At 39.2% G+C, this 25,929-nt stretch overlaps 1 protein-coding gene across 1 annotated transcript in view; it reads left to right on the top strand.

The window, feature by feature from the left end:
* DCHS2 (dachsous cadherin-related 2) overlaps positions 1 to 25,929 on the top strand; it is a gene marked incomplete at both ends in the record, with an annotated part of 120,882 nt that overhangs the window by 37,230 nt on the left and 57,723 nt on the right. Inside the window, 2 exons of the mRNA XM_081999463.1 lie at positions 11,525 to 11,716; positions 19,926 to 20,157. Coding sequence (XP_081855589.1) covers positions 11,525 to 11,716; positions 19,926 to 20,157 — 424 coding nt within the window. The remainder of the gene's footprint in view (positions 1 to 11,524; positions 11,717 to 19,925; positions 20,158 to 25,929) is intronic.

Below are 25,929 nucleotides of genomic sequence, written 5' to 3'. Positions count from 1 at the left end.
CCAGCATGTAAACAAGCAGTGTCTGAACACTGGAAGGCATTTCATATTTGTTAATATTTGGCAGACTGTTTGAATGATCATTCAGATTCAGAGTGTTTGAGATGCAAAGAGATACAGACCTTTGCCTGCCTATGCTGATGTGTCCTGTAAAGCCTGTCTTGAAGGGGTGCTGTTGAACCTCACCATGCTGATCAAAACAAAATGAGACTGATCAGGTTGTTGATAATGATATTGCTGTTTTCTAACTTACATTAGTACCATTGGCTACAGTCATTACAAAACCTGATTTTTAATGGATGTAAGAAAAATACCTATTTTTCAAGGGTGTGTGGATAAGAGTAGCTAAATTAAACAAATCCATTGTCACTTAACTCATTGACTCAGGTAGCAGTCAAAAAGATAAATACTTGTATGGCTAGAAGGGAGCCCACCACTAACTGAAGAAATAAGTAAACTGAAATAGCAGGTCAAAAGCTGATGCCATGAGGAATGCAAAAGAACCTGTCTAGCTTTTATCAACTTTCTTGTTTTGGGGTTTTGGAGGGGGACTCGTTTCTGGTTTAAAGAAAGGTGACGACCAGTCAACTTGCTGCTTCAGCAAACACCCACATGCAATGTATAGAACAGCCACAGGTGTAATACAGGCATGGGAGGGATTGGGTTTTGGGTAGACCCTCTCTAACACCTTCTCTGGGCTTGAGCAAAGCTGTATGTTTTCTGAGGTAACCTTCTGCTAGGGCTCTTTGGGCCAATAGTAGTAACTCAAAGGTTGCTTCTCCAGTGACAGCAGGCCTCCGGTTGGCTTGCCATACTACCCTTTCCCCTACGTTAAACCACCACATTTACCCAAAGAGCGCACCAATTTACAAAGTGTATTTGTAAGTGGCAATTTAGACAGCCCATTCATGGCCTTTGATTACTATAAAGGTGCAATAACAAACCCTTTTACTCTGACAGCAAAATCAATTTAAGAGATTTCTACCCTGGTTGCTCATTGATTATTGCTAGTGTGACTCTGACGTGAACTAGGAAGAGAATTTTTGAAATAATCTGACTGAATACAAATAAAGCTTCTTGGGTTTTATTCTGTTTTCTGTTTCTTTAAATGAAGGAATTAGCTCTGCTCTTAGTGATCTTGTTCATAATGTGGCTCCATAAATAGTTGTATCAGTCTAGCCAGGAGTATTGGTTGGAGCATTGTGGTTTGTGGGCAGGAATTTAACAGCTCAGACTGGTTTTGGGGCTTGGAAAATGCTTGCAAAAACGTGTAAGTGTGCAGTTTGAGCCTGTCTTAAGTCCATGCCACTGCTGAAAAAGTCCATGCCACTGCTCTACCTAGCACTTTTCTGTCACCCTCCTACCATTTGCCGGTAGCTGTCATCACAGACTGCATCACAGCTGCATCACAGACTGACTTGGCTGAAATCTAATGTTGCATCAGTAATGAAGTTTTTATGATGAGCTTTTAACGGGATCATCTCCCTGATCTGACTCAAAGTCCAGTTGCACAAACCTGAGTGCCGAAAGGAAGGGCCAGCTGGGTGCAAGGTTGTTTATCCACTTCTGCAGTTCTTGTTTCTCTCTGTGGTAGCATCCTCCTGTAATTTGTCTATTAGATACATGAGTATAGTTGAGAGACCTTTTTATCATTAGTGTTCAGATTTAAGGTCACACAGTGACTCTGCATTCAGGGTTCGTATTGATCATTCAGGCTCAGTTAGCTAGTATATCACATTATAGCTTTATAAATATAGTAATTATGTTGATTGAGCTAAGCAAAAAATTAAACTCTTCTAATTAATTTTAATAGAATAATACATGCTGCCAATAAAAGTCTCATGATCAATTTAATGTTCATAGTAACGCATTCTAATAGGAAAAATGACCTAAGCAACAAGATAGCCAGTACCTTGAGTTATGCTTTCTAAACCATCTTGTTAAATATAATTTAAAATTAATCCTGCTACCAAAAGTTAAAACATGCTCCAGTGCAAGATCATTAAAATAACATGTTCTGTGCAAAATATTTCCTTATTTGTGTGACAAATATTCTATATTATTAAACCCATGAGTCCTTGCTTTGTGCAATTAGCACAGCATAGAGAAATTTCTGTGCTCTGCTGTGGCTTGGCAGAGGTACTCAGACTTGGAGCTCTATAACTTACTAAAGTTAATGAATAAAAATGGATTTGTACTTAAACTCTTAACTGTGCATAGCAAGGTTTTAGGATGTTATAAAATCTAAAATTATAGCAGAGTATGTAAGCAGCATTAATGAACGGATGGAGCTGCTTTTACTGAAAACTAGGGGTCTTGACTTTGATTAAATAAGGCTTTAGTCCTGAAAATATAGGTGCTAGTCACTATGAAAATTAGTTTTCCTTCCTCAGAAATACGTTCTCTTTTCACTTCTGTTTTTCCGGTTTACATAGGCAATAAAAATAAATTATGTTATATTTGCACAATAAGACAGAAGGCAATGTAGACCAAACACACTGATCAAGTAGATGCTAGGCCTTTAGCAGATGTTTTCAGTGCTGGAACCTAAGCATCCTGCTCTCAAACCATGTTTTCTAACATCTGTTCTACCATGTAATAAGTAGGCATTAGCAGCACTGCTGCTTGCTATGAATTCGTACATCAAGAACTGTATTTTGTAATTGTCCAGATCCTGGTGCCTTACATGTGATAAGGGCATGCCTTCCAGATTGGACCTGCCTCCTGTGCTTCTGGATCCTGGCTAGCATCAATGGGATTTAGCTGCTCGTGTCGTTTTGGGGGAGACGTAGAAAAAACACTGAAGGCATATCAGGAACTTGTGGGTTAAATAGGAGTGAATTCAGGCTCTGGCTAGCATCAGAGCAGGAATTGCAGATTACTACGTGGACTGACATGCCCAGTTCTTCCTGGATCTGGACTTGGCTTGCTGGATGATGTCTGGTTTTCAGAATGAAAGCATGATGCTGTAATGTGCTAATGCTGTTTTCTCCTCTGATGATTTTCATCTTTCTTGCTTTCTATAGACTAACTGAAAGCAGTAGATCAAAGATATGTCAATATTTTTATTGGCAGGTTTGTTCATTGTCATCAGTTACAAACATAGAAGAACAGAGAAGGCAAAAAGCTAAAATCTCATCATCGTTCATCAACTAAAATATGTTTCCTTTCATTTTCTTGTCTTGGGGAAGACACAATGTTACAAAAGAATCAATGTGTTATTAAAAATATAAAAATCATTGTGATCTTTTGTGAGAGATTCATATGTGAAATGGGGTTAGTCTTATCTGATTTTAAAACCTAGTAGTTTCTTAGGGTACCTACAAGCAAAAACAAATGCAGGTAAGCACAAAATGTATTTGCTGAACCATTTCATAACTGTTTGAAATGCAAAACCAAAAGCCTTATTGTAATTAAGAAACATAATGCTTGCTTGATGTTACAGTGAATAGCACCCTCCACATGCTGTCATTGAGCCTTTGTATGATAATTGAGCACGTAATTGAGCACACTGTGCGATATTTTGCACGTTCTAGCTAAGGAAGAGGAGTTGAATTCTCACTTGTTCAGTTCTCACTCTAGTGGATTGTAGCAAACTCAGCCGATAAAATGCAAAGCATTTTCTGGGTCTTTATGTTAGAGGGGTGGGGTTTTTTCCTCATGCCAAAGGTGGTGAGTACAGAGGGAACAAGCAGGGTGGGAGCAGAGGGTGAGTGGCTCTTCCTCTCCAAATGGAGTGGTATGTCTACAAGGTTCCTCTTGTTTCCTAGGCGTTGTTTTTCTGGCACTAACTTACCCATGTATTTTCTAAGGAGCTTGAATGCCATCCCTGATTATATGGCTGACATCTTCAGCATGGAAATTGCGATGAGTCTCTTGACACCCATTTATGTTTGTGTCCAGCTCTCTCTCTGCTTGTGTTTAGCTTTTTGTACTTTTAAATTAAAGGTTGTTGAGATTTAATTAATGAATGTTTCTGACAGAACTTGAATGAAGCATTTATGAACACCTTTGGAAAACTGACAACAGTTCTGGGAGTGGCCTGGGGGAATCGGCAACTGCTGCAGGAGAGCTTAGCAAGGTCATGTCTGTGTAGCGCTTACTGTTGGTTGTTCAGCTGTGGTAGTCTCTGTTCTATAGGAAGTGAAAAGCAAGCAGAAAGATTGACATTAGTCAAGTCCGTTGACCTGACTAGCTGGAACAGTGGAGACATTATGTATCAGAGCAAGGATGAGGACTAAGGATTTTGCTATTCTTCATTTTTTTAGAGTATGTGGTAACCGTGGTGGTTGGCAAAGTGAGTGTCAATGCCAGTTGAATGTTCAGCTTAAATTCCAGATGTTATTTTGGTTTGTGACTTTCCAGATAAGGCCCAGTTTGAGGATGAGGAGTGGGGCTTTCTCTGTTGTCAGTGCAAGCTGCTGTGCAAGAACAGGCTGTTAAATCCTCAGACAAACAGTTCCTGTCTTGAAGTCAAGGCTCATGCCTTTAGGACTTAAGCAAGTAGATATGAAGCTTTATTCCTGTTTCTGTGTGTTAAACCTGTGGTTCGAGGGAGATGGGCAATGATCAAGCATGATGTGACAGATAAAAATACAGAGAAGTAATGAATATATTAAAACTCTTTTCAGGTTTGGCATCAGCATTATTGTCCACACTGCCTCAGGCAGCTATGAGGTGAAGGTCATTGGTTTGTATTTTATATACTATTTTCATGCCAAACAGGGTTATATGGGAGGGCACTGAATTAAAGACATCTGATGATGGCAGCTCATGTACTGATCTCATAGGCACAGTTAAACCCAAACGACTCTTGAAGAATCTCAGCTACTGGTAATTCTACTACCCGGATTTCTACAATCTCATTTTACTGATAGCATGCCACCAACACAGGCTGCTCCTCTGCTTCCCTGCGGCCAGGGACCTGTTACGAAGGTCTGGTATAGTGGGTCCTTCCAAAATACTGGGAGTCAGCCGTTCTGGTGGCGTTGCCTACATGTGGAATTGTAGCACTCATCTGGTAAGGATCTGCCATCGGGCATTGACATTCGTACTGCCAGGAACAGGCCTGGTGTCCTTCAATCCTTTAATTGGAAGGATGTTGGATTTTAGGTTTGTGATGTCTGCAGGACAGGACTATTCTTATACCACTCATCATCAGTGTAATTCTATCATTGAACTGTTTCCTTTCAGGTTCCTGGTAGCTTCCTTATGTCTGCATCTGTCAGTTTTGTCCTGTCTTACATTTTGATGATGAGGATTTGGAGTAGTGGAGTATGCTTTTATTTACTCTACATTCTGGTTTTTCTTTAAAACTGACTGCTGGCTGTTAACATGCTTTTCACAATATCAGTACAACTGAAAGAATTAAACACACTTCTGATGCACAAAATTAAATCTGCCTTAAGATCTGACACTAAGGGTCCCCCAAACAGATTTTATGAACTGTGAAAGCTGTATCTTGGTCAGCTGAAATAAAATGGAGTAAACTTGACAAAATATGTGGTATGGGAGCAATTCTTAAGCCATGAAAAATTGATTTAATATTTTTTAGTCTCATTTAATTGCTATCAGAGATGACCACAGTCATGAGTTTTTTGGCCAAATTGCCTGCTCTTTCCCATTGTAGTCTACTTTTATTCTGTCAATCTGAAAGCCATAAAAGTAATTCTGGTCACTCACATGTGAAATTCAGCATTGCAAAGCAGTCAGCTTTAAGGCTGCATACTCTCTAAATCCTAAAAATGACCTGTACATAGACTGGAAAGTGCGTGGCCCTGAATTTTTGATCCACATAGTTAATAAGATCATATTTTTCTGATGTGGTTTTGTGTGCACAGGTAATTTCTCCCATTTTGCATATAATTCAAAATATTTGTTTTGCTCTTCAAAATATATTCAGTTGTTATACACCAGGAAATAAAGCCTAGGAAAGAAAGTGAAGAAATCTAAATCAATAGACAGGAACTTTATTTTAGTCTGTTGAAATGGTACGGTGACACAGTTAAATATATGCTTGAGGATTTTGAACCAGTGGAAACAAACAAACAAAAAATCAAAGTGGGGACTTTGATTAAAAGAATCGGTGTTTAAAATACTCTGGGGTTTAGCGGCTGATATGATTCTCTATAATCTTGTTTGTTATTTATTGGTAATATTGTTTCATGCCTGTAAAATACTGGGACAGATTGCCCATTGCTGTGAGTTTTCATAGTTCCACTGAAGTGGATGGAACCAGCTATGGATCTGCCAAATGTTTGCTTTCTATTAGCTGTGAAGTCTCTCCATACTTTTAGCATAACACTGAACAAGGTGTTTCTCTTCCCTCCTATTTAAGTGTATTGCCAGCATTTTTTTCTTCATTCAAACCTGCAGGTGTGTTGTAGGATTAAAGCGTACATCTAGGTGAGGTTAATGATCCTTATTTACATAGAGGTTCCCTTTATTTTCTTTTCTCTGAGATTAGCCCCTCTTTCCATATGCAAATAAAGGTAATTTCTGCATTTCCAACACTGTCTTAATCTGTCTCTTTAAATGACTATTTTTCTTTCTTTATCTTCTTACACCCTTTGGTGTCTACCAGTTTCCACCATTTATTCCCCTCATGCATTAATCTGTTTAAGCATCACATTGATGGATCAGCTTTTTTTTTTTAACTGTTCTCCATAACATTTCTCTAGGTCCTCCTTTTTCCTTCTCCTGAGAGGATGACTGCATTCTGACCATTTATTACTTTATTGGTAGTGACAACAGGACAGAAGAAACTTTCTTTCTGTGACGGATTTGCAGTCTAGATGGTGTACAAACAGACTAAAGGATGTAGACTACAGAAAGCATGACTGACGGATGAAGTCCAGCCAGTAGCTCTCCATACTATGACTTTTGCTGGCTTTTAAAAACGTTTCTTGGGGAAATACTTTGTCCCGTCTTTCCTTATTTCCAGTTTTACACTCCTTAATAACATACATCTTCAACTTAGTGCATTTAGTACATATTTAGTGAAAGAATGAGAAAAGCCCTGTGAGCATAACCCTTATTTTTTTCCCCCCCTTTTTCTTTTCTCCTAGATCCTGATCTCATATTCCACCTTACTCTTAAAACAGGTGTTACAGCTTGGTACTCTCTTGCCTCCCGCATCTCCAAGGCACATAAATCCTTTCAGCTCTATCACCTCTGTGATATTGCTGACATACAACACTCTTGATCAATCCACTGTGAAAATCCCTGCTGCTGCCTTCATTTCCTCCTGTTTGGACTGCTGTATTTCACAGCTCTCAGGCACTTAACTGCTGTAATACTCTGTAGGATTGGTACTAGCCCAGTATGTTATCATAATCTGACGTGTTTTGGACTGTGGCTACCATGTGCTTTAATTTCTAAAATCTGTGGTAACTTCTTCCCTTCATCTGTATCTGAGAAGTTGAATTTGTTAGCATGTTTTCACTGGGTTCCTCCTTCTAAATCAGCTTGTGTCAATGCTAATTACTTGCTCCACTGACCTCAGGTGTAGTGCCATTGAACCTCAGCTGTGTCTGCTACAGCAAATTTTACATTCACTTTTAATTTCAGATTGAAGGTTCCATGGTGAGTGATTAAAAGAAGGACTATTAAGGGGGTGGGAATTGAATGGATGTGAAGGACTTGGACAGGGAGAAAGATCATGTTTTTATAAATGTAAAAATTCATGCCAGTTAGTTCTGCTGCCTGAGAGATGATTAAAGTAATTGAAGTTGATCACTATTAGATGATCAAATTTGTATTGCTTTGAACTGAAGCATTTTTATTTAAATTCATCATTCATTATTCCTTTGCATGTACTCTTCAAAGTCTGAGGACTGCATAATTTGCAAGAAAGAAAACAAGTTGCTGAACATAAAGGGCTAAACTTCTAACAATACCCTTGAACTTCCACCCGCACTCAATTGCAGCCATAAATGTTAGCATTTACACACGTAACTGCATGCAGGCACAGGGAGACAGAACCTTTCAGTATTGTCACCTGTATTAGATTTCAGGCAGAAGAAATAAATGGAAATACTTTTCTTAAAAGGGTGAAGTGAATTACTATTCCATAGCATCAGGGCAGAAGAGTATCAAGGGCACACTAGGCTTATGTTTTATTATTTTTTATGATAGAAATAACAAAGTACAAGGCTGGTGAAATATGTGTGCTGTAGATTTGATTTATATACAGCTGTAAAGCATTTTTAGGGCCAGATTTTTGTTCCACTGAAGCTGAGTGCGAGTTTTGCCTTGAACTTACCCAGAACGAGTGGTTGGACTGGGGTCAGGAGTGGCTGCGCGTTGCACCCTGCGCTGCAGCTGTGGAATGCAAACTGCAAGGGCGTGAAAGAAGTGTGAAGGGCCCTGACCACAGGGCTCCTGTGGAGGAGCTTACTATTTGCAGCACCAGAAACTCTGGTATAATGTCCTTCAGTGCTCTGAGAAATGATTTGGGGAAAAAAAGGGGTACATTGGAGTACGTGGCACGGTCACAGTCACTGAAATACAGCAAATCTCAAGCATCCCACGCAGAAGTGGAGAAATCCACAGGGTGCTTAAAAACAAACAAATGAACAAACAAACCCAACAAAGAAGAAAACCCACAACAGCTAATTGAAATAACATGTGTCTTTTGGGCTGTCTGTCATTTTAAAATTCTGATGGAAATAACTGGTCTAGAGTAAGTTTTAGCTTTATAATTTGCCTTGGCGCTTTTTACATGGTTTCCCTTTCCCAACTTCTATGCTTTTCAGCTTTTCCAAGCCATGTTTTTGTTCATTTGGTTTTAGTTCAGTATCTTAATGCCAAAACAATTCCTCTGTGGACAAAGAAGTGAGCATGTGATGAAGGCACTGACTGGTCTTTAGGGCCATGTTTGTACTAGTAGGAGAAGCAGCCAAGGGCTGTTCTGGGCCCCTAAGGCCGAATGACCTGGCACGGCTTGTGTCCATGCAGCTAAATTCATTTACATCCCCAAAACAGGATGACCTCATCCAAACTTATTGCTAGGAAAAAGTCCCTGGCCTGACCCCTTTGGTCTTTTTTGAAACTGTGCCTAAAACCATGCCAGGGGTTTATCTGTATGGGCAGCCATGTGCAGACCCCTGCCTTCACCCTGCCTGTGGTTGATGGCTGTGGGTCTCGCCTTACCAACCTGGGTCAGGTGCAGGCGATGGCTAGCATGGGTTTCCTCTGTGAACTCCTGCCAGTTTAAATTCTCAAGCTTTGTGATAATAAGGTTTCCAAAGCTCATGAAGGTCTTCAGGCATTGTACTTGCACAGGTAAGCTGATGGAAAAAACAGAGATTGATCTGCTTTGAAGAATAAATAGAAAATGAAACCAGACGAAGAGAAGAAATCCTTTAAGCATCTCCAATAATGACAAATTAGAGAACTAAAAATACTAGCTCTTTTAATGTATACTTTAATGTATACTTATTTTATTCTGAGATCTTTGTAAATTTAAGTGAAAACTTTCACAATGGAACGTGTCAGAGAAAAGCCAAACTCAGCACAAAATATTTTGTTATTGGAGAGCTGTAAAATTGAAGGTGCAATGTAGAAAACTGTTCTGTTTATCCAATACTTTTTAACCAATCCACTCCTTGTCCAAAGAGCAAGAGTGTCACACTGAAGCATCTTGTTGACTTAACTTTTGGTGGCTGATGAAGCAGCGTGGTTTTGTTTTGTTGCTGTGTTTATTCCTTGGCCCAGATGGGGATGGAGGGGGCAGTGGAGGTTTCTGGTGCAGCCCTGGGTGTGTCCAGTTGGGTCTCAAAACTTGAAGATGGAGACCCCAGCTGCTCTGGGCAGGGAGCCTCTCCTAGTGCCAAATCATTTTTGTAGTGAAAATATTGCCTTAGGACCAGGCAGTACAAGCTTCAGCTTGGGATCACTGTTTCTCCGGCTCCTGCCCTGCACCTGACGACAGAGCCTGGTGCTGTCTTTCCAGTAACATCTTCTTGGGCACGGGGTGGTCGCTATTCAATCCCCCCAAAACTTTCTTTTCTCCAGGCTGAACAAGCCAGTTCCCTCAGCCTCTTCTCACTCAAGGCATAGGTATATGGTATTGGCAAAACCTATTGCTGTGGTAAACATTTATTAAAATATTTTAAGGGGTGTGTTGATTTCTGTCTTCCCCCATGTGTGTAAAAAGAAAAATTTTAGTGTTAGAAAAAAAAACTTTCAGGTGTGTTCTCTATTAAAGTTTAAAATCACCTGACGGTTTTAAATTATTGGGGTTTTATGCTTTCTAGACTAGTCAGTGCCTTAATCAAACATTCAGCTAAACAGTATTGACTCCCTACGTTTGTGTAATGCTTAGAGTCCTTTAAAACCCAGCAGAGGGAAGGTGATGCAGCATTTTGAAAGTCACCCCAGGTTTTCATAGGCTTCTGAAAGCATCTTGTGTACATCTAGCATACCAGGCTGGTCTGATCCATCTGTAACACAAGAGGATTGAGCATAGCTGGAAAGAAGGGGAGGTGCTCATGTGTTTGTTTGGAAATAGCCATTTTGTGCCTGGGATCAGGCCCCCCCACCCCATGGCTATCATTGCCTTGCTCCAGACCCTAACCATCACCCATTTAGGTTTCCTCCTGCCACCATTTTTCCTTGTCAGCAGGGCTTAATGTGTGTGTATATATTTTTTTTTTTCCCCGTTGATGCCATGTGGTTGCAGAAGGATCTCCGTCTGAAGGAAGTCTTTCTTTAAAATAGTCACTTACAACACTTGTTTGAGATTTACAGCAGAATTCACGCTGCTTTTTAGATGTACTTAATATAACTGAAAAGAAGTCTGGCTTGTTTGTCTTTCAGCAGTTACAACTACATGCCAGACTACACTGACAAGGTAATCGAGTCTCTCGCAGGGACTTGCCACAGTCTGTGCATCTCTTGCTTTGCGCTGTGCATGCACATGTAGGACACATTTAGTTGTGTTGGTAGAGCTCTGCCTCCTTGGCGAGAAGACTGGAGATTAAAACTCCGTATAGTCCTTAACTTGTATGGATCACTGTGACACCAAGCCCTCTTTCAAATGAAGTACTAAACTAAGCTCTGGGGAGTCTTTTAGCAAATACATGAGGTAAGAATGTCCCACAGCACTTTTCTCATCTACATGTGACGTGGTTTTCATAAGACCTACCTCCACTGGTAAAAAATAACATGAAGGGAAGGTAGCTTAAGGTATGGCTTACTAACATGGCTTAATGTGTATGTCTTTTCCAGTCACAGGTAGTCCCCTTGATTGATATAATTATTGACAGGTAAACAAGTAACATTGCAGACAGGTCTAATCGATCTTATATGCTTGTTGCAATAATTACGCTGTCAGTAGCTGAGTCGCTATTTCAAAAACTGCAGACAGACAGCTTAGGTAGCAGAGTGTATTTGTATTGTGTGTATGCACATTTGCTTTTACAACACAAACAGGTAACTTTAAAGCAAAGTATCTGTGATTTCTGAATGAATGAGTAAAAGTTTTGCGGGCTTCATTTTTTTTATCTCTGTTGTTTCCCTGCAGGTCAAGGCAACAGATGCAGATGCTGACCAGTTTGGTGAAATTGAGTATTGTCTTTACGATGGATTTCATTATTATGAAAAATCAAATGCCTTCCAGATTGACCCACGTACTGGTCAGATCTGTGTGTCTCAAGACATTGACAGAGAAAGAGATCCAACCACTTATGATCTCTTAGTAAAAGCTACGGATGGGGTAAGTTTCGCCTTTCCATACTGCCAGATTTGTGAATGCATTTGCAAATTCGGATGTGTTGTATACTATTAAATGAGAATGTAATGACTATGTAAAACTTGCATAAATTTGAATAAAACTTCTTACCCCCCCCCTTACAGAGGGCAGAAAGTGATACTTCATGAACCATAAATTTTGACCCAAATTGGTAAAATTTGCTGTGAAATCCCCAATGACTCCTAAACAACTTGTTGAAAACCACATCTAGGATGTGTTAGTCCCTGCTGATTTTCTTCCTCCTCTTGGAACTGAGGGACTCCAGGTTACCTCTGCTCCCCGCTTTAAAGATGACTGCAGCAGTAATAAACCAGTAACTTGTGCTAGAGCTGTGTGACTACTGTGGGTGCCAGTGATCTTCCTGGGTAAATTCCTTGTCCTTTCTAGCTAGCTGATGCTACTGCTGCTGCTGTGGCTGGGTGCAGCATCCCTGCAGCGGCATGTCTGAAAGTTTCCACTTTAAAAGATCTGGTCCTTGGAAGTGGGTGTTCACGGTACATTGTGGGTAGGGTAGTTGTATGTGCAGTCCGTTTCAGATCGCTATTTGGCAAGGAGGGTAAGGACTTGTTTGTAGTGGGAAGACATTGAGATGTCTGGGTGTGGACACTTGGTCTACCCGGTGCCACATAACAAAGTTTTGGTAGTGCGACTCCTGAAAAAGACTGGAAGAAAATAATTCCTGGGTTCATTTTGTTATGAAACTATCCAAAGGTGACTTGCAATGAGAGGCCTGGGAGACCCGCCAGTACTTTTCTTAACTTTCTTTAGCTTTAGTAGTGAATTGTGAAGAGGCTGAAGAAAAAAGTTACTAATTGGTTTCAAAAGTTAATTTTAACATAAGGGCACTTTTAAAAATGTTATTCAGGTCACATTTTGCAGCACAATTTGAGATGAAAAACATTGAAATCAAATTATTTCAGGCTATACAGTCTTTATTTCATACTTCGAATATTAAACTTGCATTTAAGATACTGTCCTAAGCATATCTAATATAAATTTTAAAAAATGCAGTTGTGCTAGAAGTACTGTATTTTTCATTAAATGTCTGTGCTTTTTGTTACAGTACACTGAAGAAACTTGAACTATGATTTCCATATTCATGAGTAGATGAACTTAGCTGCAGTTGATGCTTGCTGTTAATTGTTACATTTTGAGAATGTAGTTGAGGCTATATTTGTATGCTGTTGAATTTGGATATATGTGTAGTAGTTAAGCAATTTATCTGCTTTTTTCTTTAGCTATCACTATTCAGTGTTTATTTCAGAGGCTACAGAAGCATTCTTTTGTGTTTATAGTGCCTTTCACAATGTGCCTTTTCTTCCCCATAGACTTCTTCTGAGGGGAAACAATTATATAAGTATATATTTTTTGTTTGTTTGTACGTTTGTTTCCTGACTCTATCTTATTTGAATGTCTAATAATTTAAGAATGTAAGTCTTTTAGTTAGCATAGTATCTATAATCTTTCCAGCAGAAGTCTATGTGCCCATTTTGGAACTTCTCTAATTTGTGATTTCTGTCTTCCAAATTCCTGTCTAGGCAAAATGTTGTAGCACAAGCCTGAGTACAGATTTCCAAACCTTGAAGAATAAAGCAGTCAGTATTACAATGTATAGCAGCAGAAAAAATTATGTATTCTGCTGTAGTTCATCAATTAATTTTCTTTCTCTCATACACATGGTTCGAAGCTATATAAATGTAAAGAACACATACTCGTATCTGGAAGATCAAGATTAGTCTTATTAATAAAGGCTAAGTGAGAGCTGGACAATAGCAGTGAAATTCTAACAAGTTTCTCAGATAACCAGTCTGGTCCAGAAGATTATTTTGAAAATGTGAAGGAAAATAGGTTTACATGAAAAAAGCTTGATGCCTTTTTTGGTTAAATTATAGCTGTAGTGATAAATCTTATGTCAGAAGTTAAAGAAAAACAGCCAATGCATCGAAGTATAGATTATTTCATTTTTAAATTGGTCTGTCATTTATCTGCATTTAGGGACCTTGTGTTTTCAGAAGTTTGATAATGGGGAGAGGGGTTCAATTTTTGATTGCCTTGTCTGTGACAGGCAGGTCTTGATCTTCTTAGCACTTTGTAGTTCCCATTGATTTCTCTTCAAAAAATTTGCTCATCTAACACCTAAATACTAAAGCACCTAAATTCAATATTAGCATTTCAAAACTTTCAGTATACCTGAACTTATGTTGAGCCAGTCTCCACCTTTACAGCAGAATTGTAGTAGGATATTTTATCTCCTGGCATTCTGCTGCTGATTTTGATGGATTAAAGATGTTGAGTGTGGGGTTCAAAGTGGAGGCTGTCATCAGGGGAGAAATGCGTACAGAAAAGACAAAGGAAGAGTGAAGGGTCACTGTTGACAAAGGGAAGGGAGAGAGATGAAAAGGAAAGAAAATAACAAAGTTAATTAGAAGTGAGGGAAAAAAGAAAGCATTTTCCAGGTGGTGCTCAGTTTATCTTACAGGAAAACTCCATTTCCTCCACCTGTTCATGCCTACTCCATTACATGGTTTTGGAGCTTGTTGGTCATGTCTTTCATGCACTGGGTAGAAAGTGTAATGGGAGAACTGACACTGCACTCCAGAGGCGAGTGGAAAAGAGATTCTGTTGGACTGGTGGTGTTAAATAAACATCCCTTGAGAGCTCGTGGGAGCATTCTCACTGATTAAGTGGGGACAAGACTGATCTTAATGTTAGTATAAGTCTTTTCAGCTGGCAGCACTGGTTTTGGTGTCAAAATCACTTCACATACATCTTTGGTGGCACTCCTTGAAATGCTTTTATATGAAAAGAAGTCATACAGCTAGGTTAATAGAAAGGTGTCTGCACTGAATCCCACAACCCTCTCCTTGGGTCTCTGTGGACTGTGGCAGACTGAGACCTGCGCCAGTAGTGAGGGTGACCCTCCTGTGATTCCCATGCCACCTCTGCCTGGGACACCTTCCATTCAAACCGCACGCATAGTCACAACAGCTGTATTTCTGCACTTGTGACAGATCAGAGACTGTTTCAGTAGGCATTTGGGGTGTCTTTGACTTTACCGTCAGCTGAAAATTTCTTATAACGATATTCAAATTGTATTTTTTTCTGTCTCTGGGGGAAAAAAAAAGAAGAAAATCAGATGAAGGTGTCTTGATTGGGGAACCTTCACAAACACTTGAGAGACATTTAGATGAGGCATACTGTGAAATCAAGTCTTGCAAAGAGGAAAATAGGGAAAAACAGGAATTCTAATAAGTATTTGCATGTTCTCCAAAGCAATATAGGGGACAAAATTACTACTTTTTTGTTCTGGAATATGTGGAAATTGGGTCTGATATGTCTTAATTCTTCTGTTTGGCTTTTTGTTTGCTTTCACAACATGACTGAAATACACTCCATTGTGTGTTTTTCAGATGCACTTGCAGAAACTAAAATTAAAAAAATAAGAGTTTCAAATACAGTGCTTTAAAGTAAATAATAAGTCTCATCTAATTGCATATACAAGGGCATCTGTATGAAGGTACAATTATATAGAGGATTGTGACCACATCTGTACTGTATGCTCAAGATCATCACTTACTGAGTTTACTCAGGATTACGTGCTTCCTACACAGATGGGTGTTACCACTTCTTGTTAGGAAACAGTCTTTCAAAATTCAACTTAAATGCTTTGAGAATGTTTGCATAGGCAATTAAAGAGCACATATGCAAAAAATTTAAAAAAGAGAGGAAAAACTGAGCTTTAACTTTATGTACAGCGCATAAACCAAACTCCCTGTCACAGAACACTTGGCTAAAGCTGCCTCATAGTATTGACTCCAATACGATGCCTGGGTTTCTTATTTTGTGTGTAGTTTCATGTAATGACTTTCAAGGTCTGTTGCTTGGAACAGGAGCTTTGACATACTGAGGGACAAATAGGTAAGAAGTTCACCTGAATAGTATTTTTTCTTTCATGAAGGTGTGTTTCTTTTTAAAAAAAAGAACAAAAAGTAAATGGGCATAATTCCCAATTTGATGTGATAAGATTGTACGTGGAAGTTTTATCATGGAAAGAAGAGTCCAGGCTTGGGCTTCAAGACTGAAGTGCAATGATGCATTTTTGGGAGAATATATAGTGTATTCTGAACTCTTTCAATCACTTGGAGCAGATTATGAAATTATCTATCAATGTAGAGTATGGCATTACCACCTTTTATGTTACTGCTCATCTTTAAACAGGTACTGGCACAATCATTCATTAAACATGTAAACTCTGACAATTATGTAGGTTGGTATTTATTTAGACTCTGAAGAACTTATAATAATATTGAAATCTTAGTGACTCTCTTACTTCCTTTCTGCAGAGAAAAATACTTTGTTCTTCATCTCTTGCTTTTTGGTAAACCACACTGCTTGTCCAATTTTCTTTGTCTCTTACACTGAAGCTATTGAAATGTAGAGATAAAAGCTCAACACTCACAGGCAAAGCTTCTGAAGAAGTTAAGGCTTTTGAAATTATTGGTGACATCTCTCCACTTTGACAGCATTGCGACTTCAAGGTGACATATCTTTTAGGGTTAACACACAGAAAAAAGAAAATATGTGTTCATGTCAGATCTTATATATCACAGTTTAGTTTGGAACAAGAATTTGACAGCACAATTCACTGACAAAAACTTTGGAGACTGCCATGGAAATCTTGATGGATTCTTAAGCGTCAACATGAAGAAATACAGCTATTTGAAGAAACACCTTTTCTACTTCTTAAGCTAAAGAGTCTCTCCTGCCAAAGGCAGGATAATTTTTTTTTTTGAGATATGATAGAGGTGTACTCATAGCTTTATATTTTCACACAAATTTGGTCCTGCCAAAGTAAAGAAATATTACTTGTGGTTATTTTGACTTGGTCGTAGTTTATATCCCCTTTTTGTTCCATGGAACACACAGCTCTCAGGATTCTGACAAAGCAGCTATTATAATTGTGACTTTTTGTTGCATCAAACAGCACAACAGTAGTTAAAAATACTTGAACATTTGTGAAAATGGATTTCAAAACGAACAACTGTGGCTTTCTGATGCTTGTAATATGTTTTGACAAGTGTAATCTTCTGTCAGCAACAGCCTTGTTTAAATCGACCTTCATATTTTGGAAGATCTACTATGTCGTGCTTGCTTCTGAGTAAATGAAGTATATCGATGTGGTTAGAAATAGCAACAGTTTGTTCCATCTCACCTGGGATAATACTTAAAAGATTTTCACAGCCAGAGCAAGAACTGGGCTGTAACCAGTTTAATATCGTAAGTTCTTAAGTTAATATCATACTTGACTTGTGTGAGGGGGACACACTGCTGCTTCGGGAAAAGAAGAATCTGTCTTCCATCACAAAATTTCGTTGGTCTTCTGAAAGATTGAGTAGTTAGTAGGTCTCCAACTTGCTTCCCCCATATACTTAGAATTAATCAATTTCCAAAGATTTTGTGGTCCTTACATAACTCCATAGGATAAATACAAATTGGCTGGAGAGTGGGTTTTTTATGTCTGTTTATCAATAATGAAACTTGGACAAAGCAGTTTAGCGCAAGTTCTTATTACTTTTTGAAGCTTGGTTTCATGCTGTTCCAAACTTTGCCTCTTTTTAGATGCTTTTTATTCTTGACCGCACTTCTTTTTCAGCCCTTTTCCCTTAAAAATGTTGTTTCTGATTCCTGTCCTAAAGTACCTGAAAGTTGTGGAGCCACAGAGCATTTTCTGACAGGGGGCTTGAACAGAGAACATAAGGCTCCCCTTTTAGCTCCTGCACAGGGATTTCCTTCCTGTGGACATTGAGGTGTTGGGGAAGGGGCTCACCCTGAAGTGGGATTTGGGTGTTGGCAGCGAGCCCACTAGATCTGCACATCTCCACTTCCCCGTATCAGCACAGGGTTTTATGGCTGTCTTGGTAGATTGAGGCTGGTGCTAGCCCAGGACCCTCTACAGCGCTGGTCCCCAGGCATATCCTGGCTGTCGGCTGCCTCCATGGCAGCGTGAACCCTGGAAGCATGCCATGCCTTATTTTCTTTGGAAGAAACCCCAAGCATGCCAGGAGGATATGGGACAGATCTCGTAGTCTGTGGGTGAAACATAGGCGTGTGGTGTACAAGATCGTCTTAATTTTCCACATACTTGAGCTTTCATGGGAATGTCACTGCCACCCAACAGAGGTAATATCAGTACGTGCAAGAAAAAAACAAAGCAGAACAAAGCAAAAATCTCTATGGAAATGTGGGGGAGAATGCAGATAGTACTTTTGCCCAAAAGTAAGTCAGACCCTGGGGACATGATAAGCAAACCTTCAAAAATAGTTTGGGGAAAATTGTTATGCTGCAGGGCAAGTCTAAAGGAGTAGTATCCAGTCTGAATCATTGGATAGTTTCATGAAGGTCAGACTTAAAAATAATTGACGTGAACAATTAGGTTGCAGAAATATGTATCCCAGGGGTTTTTTTATATCTTAGCTACTGTGACTGCAAAATTAAGTTTGGACTTGCTCAGCATAGCTTGTCATGTGTACGCACCAACATCCGATCTGTGTCAGTGGTTTCAGTAAGTGACTAATTGATACAAGCACGGTGCTCTCAGTGTGACTTGGAAGAGCACGGGATTCTTCCTCAGTCTGTATCTTCATGTACTGCGCACAGTACGTGCAGGCTATACATACATGTGCTGCTTTGTGCCTCTGTGTACATGTCAGTGCCCCAGCATTCACCATTAGCCGGGCCACAAGAGGAGCTGCTTTCTTGTAAAAATGTCTGTAGTCGTTAGAGCTGTAAAATAACCTTGGAAATACGAACCTCTCCAAACTGATGGAGGGAGTCCACAGGGAGTACGAGGTAGTGCCTTTGAGAAGTAAATTGCCATTTGTTTCACTCATGGCCCTGTGGGGTCTACACCTCAGCATCCACAGAATTTTCTTTTTTCCAGGTTGTCACAAAATTCAGTGCTTTGCCATGGCAAGTCATGATTTTGCTGTAGCGTGGTTTGGTAAGGCAGTTTACAGTTCCTCCTGACTTCTCCAGTTTCACTGCAGAGCAAGGCTAAACGTGGTCCTGTGGCTGCCCACGTGGTATTTCAGCGGGCTCTTGGTGGCCACCTGTAGCAGGAGCAGGTGGAGAACAGCGCAGCGCCTGGGCTGGGGTCGCAAAGAGGAACGGTGCCAAAGCTGCGACCAAGGCCTGGCTCTTTTCCCAGCTCTTTGTGTAGGGAAAAGGAACAAAAGCAGAGAAGTTGAGCCAAGCCTCCTAGAAAGTGTGGTGAGACCTCTTTCCCTGCAAACTCACAAGCATGCTTGAAATAATTTTATGTAGTCAGTTACGAATTTTACATCAACAAATTGTTTCAGCTGTGTGCTTCAGTTGAATTTGGTATTGTTCTGTCTCTGTGCACACAAAGTGAAGGTGTGGGTATATGGACAAGTACACACACAAACATACAGAGATATATACACACACACACACGTACATATACACAAATAAGTGTGTGTATCTATATATACATATAGATACACGCACATACTGCATGAACAAAACTGCTTAAACCTACCAGGGTGGTAGCCTCAGGATAGGTCTTGCAGGCAGCAGCCTGACAGGTTAGCTTTTGGCTGTTCTGCACTGCTCTGCTTAATCAATAGTTGAAAAAGCCTCATATTTGCTGTTATGGTGGTCACACTTTTAAATCTGAAAGACCCATAGATAGAAAGAAGTTATTCGCACTTTACTGGCACGCCACAATCAGCTCAGGGGCATGTGTTTTTGGGGCAGAAAGGCCTGACTTTCATCTGTGAAGGAGTAAGTGGTCTGTAGGTGATTACAGTAAAAACAAGTGAGGTTAGACCAGCAAGGATTTGGCATGTGCTCATTAGTATTAACAAAAATAACTTTGTGTTCAGGCCTCACTGTTCATAAGAAGTTGGACTTCTTTGTGTACTCATCCCACTGGAGTTGTTCTGAATGTATAACTTACTCCAAAATTTAGGTTTAGGTAATTTAGGTATGACAGATAAAAACTTGTTTTTAACAGACTTTTTCATTGCTCAATATTGTTGCAGCATGTTCCATTTCGTAATGATGGGCTGAAGCCAGATGTGCATCGTTCTGTTGTGTACACTTTTGAAACTGATCTTGTCTTTTGTTTTTATCTTTCTGATTTATCCAACAGGGTGGACTGAGTGCCCAAGCTTTTGTTCGCATCGAGATAGAAGATATTAACGATAATCGACCTGTTTTTGAGCAAGCCGTCTATGTGACAAGCATCAGCAGTCACACGCAGCCAGGAACAGAGATCATCAATGTTGTTGCCACAGACAGAGATTCAGGAATATATGGTGTTGTCACATATGCACTGGTCCCCGGAGAATTTTCTTCTTTTTTCACAGTGGACACATCCACAGGTACTGTGTGAGTCTATGATTCAGAAAGGCTGTTAATTATACAACATGTATCTTTTCCTTGATGATGCTTTTTTATTTGGAGTCACGTCATAGAGTTGAAACTTAGATTCTGCTGGTAAATAATTCTAGAGGAAGATGGAGGGTTTAGGCTTAACATGAAGTCTTTGCATTCACTGGAGGAAACGGGAGAATGGGAAACACAGTACCTGCTAGTACAATACAGGAAAAGCAGTATGCCACTTATCCACTATTTTCAGGCATAAATCTATTCATCATTGCAAGAAATAATCAAACCATTATTTTTATAATAATATCTGAATTCCTGCAATGCTTAGGTCTTAGTCTTGAGGAGCAATGAAAGACCCTTCAAGATGCTGGTCCTTTCATTTCAAATCTCTGTTTCTGTCCTAATCTTCTTTTTCCTCAGGGTGCTAGAATAAGTCCCCATTCTGCTCACAGTCCTATAATGTCCAGCTACCTCCCAGCTTGACTTGGTGACTAGCTTTGTAAGTGTTGTCTTCTGCCTTTTATGATGTGACTCTTCATCCTTCTGGTTTCTGGAGAGAGGTTCAATGAAGGTGTGACAATGAGAGCAAGAAAACAATTATGACAAAAGCAAATCTGTGTGATTTTTTTTCAAAGACAGGTTGAATCTCACAGATTTAATTACTTTTCCCATGGCCACAAAGCAGCCCCAGTATTCTGCTTTCTAACCTTAAAACAGTTATCAACGTCAGCTGGAAAGAACATGAGCAGTGTATCTACAAACGTCCACAGTGTCTTTCAGGGAGTGGTTAACTAAACTGCAGCTACCATTTTGAGAGGCAACCCTTGCGTATAAATGCATCCTGTTCAACAGTTTTACTTTATAATGGTCATGGCACAGCGGATTATTTTTATAAGTTTTAAGAATTTTGGGGCTGTTGTACATATGTATATATAAGCTGTTTGGCATACAAAACAGCTTGGCTCTATTCTTTCAAAATGGTGCCTAATTTCACTTTCTTACACGGTCCCCAAAATATTCTGATTAACAGAAGAAACTAATCTTCTTAGGAAGTCGCTATGCTTGTCTTGGCTATTTCAGAATGTATTTAACTGTGGACTTTTAACTGCCTGTCAAATCAGATTCTCTGGGGCATAACTGATGCCAAAAATATATAGGTCAATCGATAATTAGGAAGCTGGATCTCCACAGGCGTTTAACTGGTCATTTTAAAATTGACCCAGCAGACTTGTCAGAGAGAGCCCCTGTGGATCATGCTAGCAGCACTGGCTTTGCAGCGGTCCTCTCTTTTTGAAAGGCTTCTTCGTTGGATTGTGACCTTTTGGCCTTTTATCCAGTTTTGGCACTTTGTATAGGAAAAATGTCATGCTTAATCATGAAGAACATGCAAGTTTATAAGTTACTATTATCTTGCATATCTATCATGGTATTCTATCAAAGGCAGACCAAATTCAGGGTGAAGTTGCTTGAGGTCATTATTGCCGACATTTTATGATGAGAAGAGCATTTAGGTCAGAGACACTATCCCCAACATTTTAGATCTTGGAATACAGTTGCACTTAATCAGATCTCCTGGGCAATTCGTGAGGTCAGACTGCATCTATTTTTTAACTCATTAATATTAATGGTGTCTGTTGTGGGGTTTTTTTTTTCTGAAGAGTACACTTTTTCCTTTTATATTCTGCCACATCTACCTACAATAGTGCTTATACTCAGTCACTGGCTAGCAAAATGATTTTTAAACTCTTGGCAAAAATAAACATTATAAAGAAAATAAATATTAAAATTACCAATTTGTCACACAGAAGTTTTGCAATCTTTGCAGGTTAAATAGCTGTACAAGCTGCACAGTATTCAGAGGAAGATGAAACAAGTGTCTCACTGTTAGGGTAAAGAGATTTTGAGCTCCTCCTCCTTACTTCGTGTTAGGACAGTGACATTTTCCAGTTTTCATCATGCTAAAGCTGTCTTCATATGCTCTTATCTATGGCCCAATTTAGATGTGTCTCTCTGAAGGTTATGTGAGGGACTTTAGTTATGTGGGCTGCATTTTGTGAACAGAGGGCAATGGGCAAGTATGACAAGAAATAGGAATTCTTCAGGAGGTGGATCCCCAAACCCATAAGTCAATCAATATCATATTACAGTTTTGGTCTTTGGTTTTCTGATCTTGTGGACATGCAGTCTGTAACTGATGTGTTCTGCAATTTTTCCAATTTGCAGTATAGCATGTTCTGTTTTATCTGCTCTTTTCACTATTAGAGGACCTAAAAGGAGGCACAGCAATGGTGTTGGAGTCTTCCATGAATTTGCCTTCCTGATAAGTTTTATTTTTTAAGTGATTAATTTTTCTCACTGATAGAATGTTTAGAAACGAAGAATGAAAATCAGTGCATTAGTCTTTTTAACTTACTATGTTCATTATAGCCCTTAGCACTGTACGTAGAATTGGACAGCTATTTTCAGTATTATGAGATTTAAATTAATTAGTACCTAACAGCTTGTCACATTACAGTACGATACATTAAAATCATATGCAAGATAATGCTATTCTCTATCACATATGTAATTTCTGGTTTATGACATCTAGACTGTGGATTTGAACATTTATCTCACTATAGTTTTCTATGGGGATGTTTTTGGAGTGCTGCATTTAGAATACTCACTAAAGATTCACTTTTTCCCCCCCTCATTCCCTTTTTCATTTTTAGAAGAGAAATGGATAAAATAATGAAATAAAATCTCTAACCCCAGTTCTTCGCTACTGTGGCTCGCTTCTGGCTGTTGCTTTGTTAAAGCAATTGTATGGATGTATCAAGAAAGCTTTTGGCTTTGCATAGTTGGCTGTGTTCACAATACAGGATATCATACCAGCTGGTCAACCACTGTATAGAATATATCAATGGTGCTTTTGATACATAGATATTATGTGGTCAAGCCACATCCTAGCTCCTTGAAAGGGGCTCCATCTTTTGTTTCAAGCACTGTTACATGTTTGTCATATATAAATAAATCCAATGGCAGTAAGAAAGAGCCTTTCATTGAGCAGATAGATATTCCATTAAAAAGTCTTTTGAATTCTAAACAAGTCTTTATTAGTGGTATTTGTTTGCTATTGTAGCTTATAGATACTGCATTTATTGTTTGTGAGATGTGCTTATACTCGTAAATAACATTTATTGCATTTCCCTTTGAGAAAAAATTGAAATGAAGTATTTATCATTTGATTGATGATAGACTGTCCACAAGAAAAACCACTTTAAGAACTATGTAACTAGAAAAATGTATGGATAGGGAACTGTAAACCAGTTCCTCTGCTAGTTCGTGACTGTTGCTATCATTCGTTTCTAGTGTTGGTGTAAACAACATCTTGGCTTCATTATGTTTCCTTTTGTAGATATCTGATCCATGCATGATCTATGAACAGCACTCATGAATTGATTAGAACAGGGCAAGTTGAAGAGCTCTTCTGGCTAAGAAACAATTTGAGCTATGTTTGTTTATTTTCCCATCGTTACCTAACAAGTTATCTGAAAGACAGTGTATTTATAGTTATGGCTGAGCAGGTAATTAAAAATGTAAGTCACAGGGTACAATCACAGGTTTGGCAGAAAACCTATGCAGTGCTTAACTTTAGGACTTTGGGATAAACAATTTAATTTCTAAACTTTCATTATGATACAAGCATTAATATTTTCTTTCACTCAAGGGCGTATGATTCATTTGTCCTGATTTTAGTGATACCCTTCTTGAGAGCTGGATAAAAAGATGGTTATCATCTTAGTGTAGTCATGGTTCAAGGAAGCTGTTTCAAATCAACAAAATTAATAACAGTCTTTGAAAATTGTTTTGGGCCAGTGTGAGACTTCATTGTGTCAGTCTTCAGGTAAATGGTCTGTTCATATTCTTGGAACCACTCACCTAGCTAGTCACTGTGTACAGAGAAAACTCATGAAAGTTAAGGAAAAAGCAGCAGCCATTGATTTATGTTTATTTGAAGGTATTAGTGATTTAAATATAGTATGAAAAGGATGTAGAGAAAATAGCATTCACAAAGTGTACATTACAGCAGTATAAGCATTTAACTCAGCTTCTCTGTTTCTTTCAACTATGTAAGACATTTAGGCTTGTGTTTCTGTGAATCCTACCTAAATTAGATGCCTAAAACAGAGGATATGACCTTCCTCTTTTGTGTTTTACTGAGAATGTTTCTGTGAGTGTGGTGGATTGACCCTGGCTGGATGCCAGGTGCCCAACAAAGCCGCTCTATCGCTCCCCTCCTCAGCCGGACAGGGGAGAGAAAATGTAACAAAAGGATTGTGAGTCAAGACAAGGACAGGGAGACATCACTCACCAATTACTGTCACAGACAAAACAGACTCAACTGGGAAATTATTTAAATTTATTACCAATCAAATCAGAGTAGGATATAATCTTAAAACACCTTTCCCCCACCACTCCCTTCTTCCCGGGCTCAACATCACTCCCAATTTCTCTACCTTCTCCTCTTCAGTGGCACAGGGGGACAGGGAAAGGGGTTTGTGGTCAGTTCATCATGTGTTGTCTTTGCTGCTCCTTCCTCCTCACACTTTCCCTCTGCTCCAGCATGGTGTCCCTCCCACGGGAGAGAGTCCTCTGTGAACTTCTCCAACACGGGTCCTTCTCACGGACTGCAGTTCTTCATGAACTGCTTCAGCCTGGGTCCTTTCCATGGCGTGCAGTCCTTCAGGAACAGACTGCTCCAGCATGGGTCCTTGGCCAGTGGTGGGTCTGTCTTGAAGCTGGCTGGCATTGGCTCTATCGGACATGGGGGAAGCTTCCAGCAGCTTCCCACAGAAGCCACCCTTGTGGCTGCCCTCCCCGCCAAACCCTTGCCACACAAACCCACTACAGTGAGAAATTTGGAGAACTTTCCATTGACTTGATGATACTTGGATCCACCTTTTGTCCTAATACCATCTGCTACTTATGCCAAAAAATACATATTGGGTACAACAGACAAGCCTTGTTACAAGATCTGGTCAGTTGTTTAGCATGAAAATTTTTTTTTCAGCATGAAAGTACAGCTTCTGCAAAATGAGCATTCTTTTGAGGAAACTTTGACTTGCTAAAAAAATAATTTAATTCCTTTAAGATGCATTCTGATTTATTTTTAACTGAATAGTATAGGGCATCACACAACTAAAATGTCCTGTAAGAGATGTAAAGCAGTCTAGGAGCTTAGTCCATTGGAGAAGAACAAAAGGAGCAATACACCTGAGGGACATGCAAATTTAAGAATATAAGAACTGTTAACTTAATTAGCCAAAAGGCAGATTTAAGTGCAGCACCTTGTCTCTTTAACTGTGCCCAGTAATGAATGCAAAAAGAAGGGTTAAGTGTAGAGCTTGCGCTGAACAGTCCCTCCTCTGATACATTTTTCTTGTTTTGGCAGTGTGCAATTTAGTGTGGTAGTACTTCCATTACTGTACTATGGCACCATATGTAAATAAAATTTGATGTCAAACTGACTTAAAATAAACTTTTTTATTTGGTTCAGAGCACCAGAATAGATTCATTCAAGTTAAGGATGTTGACAAGTTTTATTTTACTGAAGCAAATGGAAATGTTGTTCTTTAACAGTCACAACATGCATTGCATGAAAAAGTTTTGCTTTATTTTTATTACAATACAGGTTGAAAGCAAAAGTTGAAATACCAAATTTTCTTTTTTTTCAGGAAAAAAAAATCCAAACTTTTCTTAACTCCATGTATTATACAATGTTT

Source organism: Phaethon aethereus (assembly GCF_964289735.1).
Source record: "Phaethon aethereus genome assembly, chromosome: 4".
NCBI lineage: Eukaryota > Metazoa > Chordata > Aves > Phaethontiformes > Phaethontidae > Phaethon > Phaethon aethereus.
The sequence above is the reverse complement of the archived record's forward strand: the minus strand, read 5'-3'. Positions and strand labels throughout refer to the sequence as shown.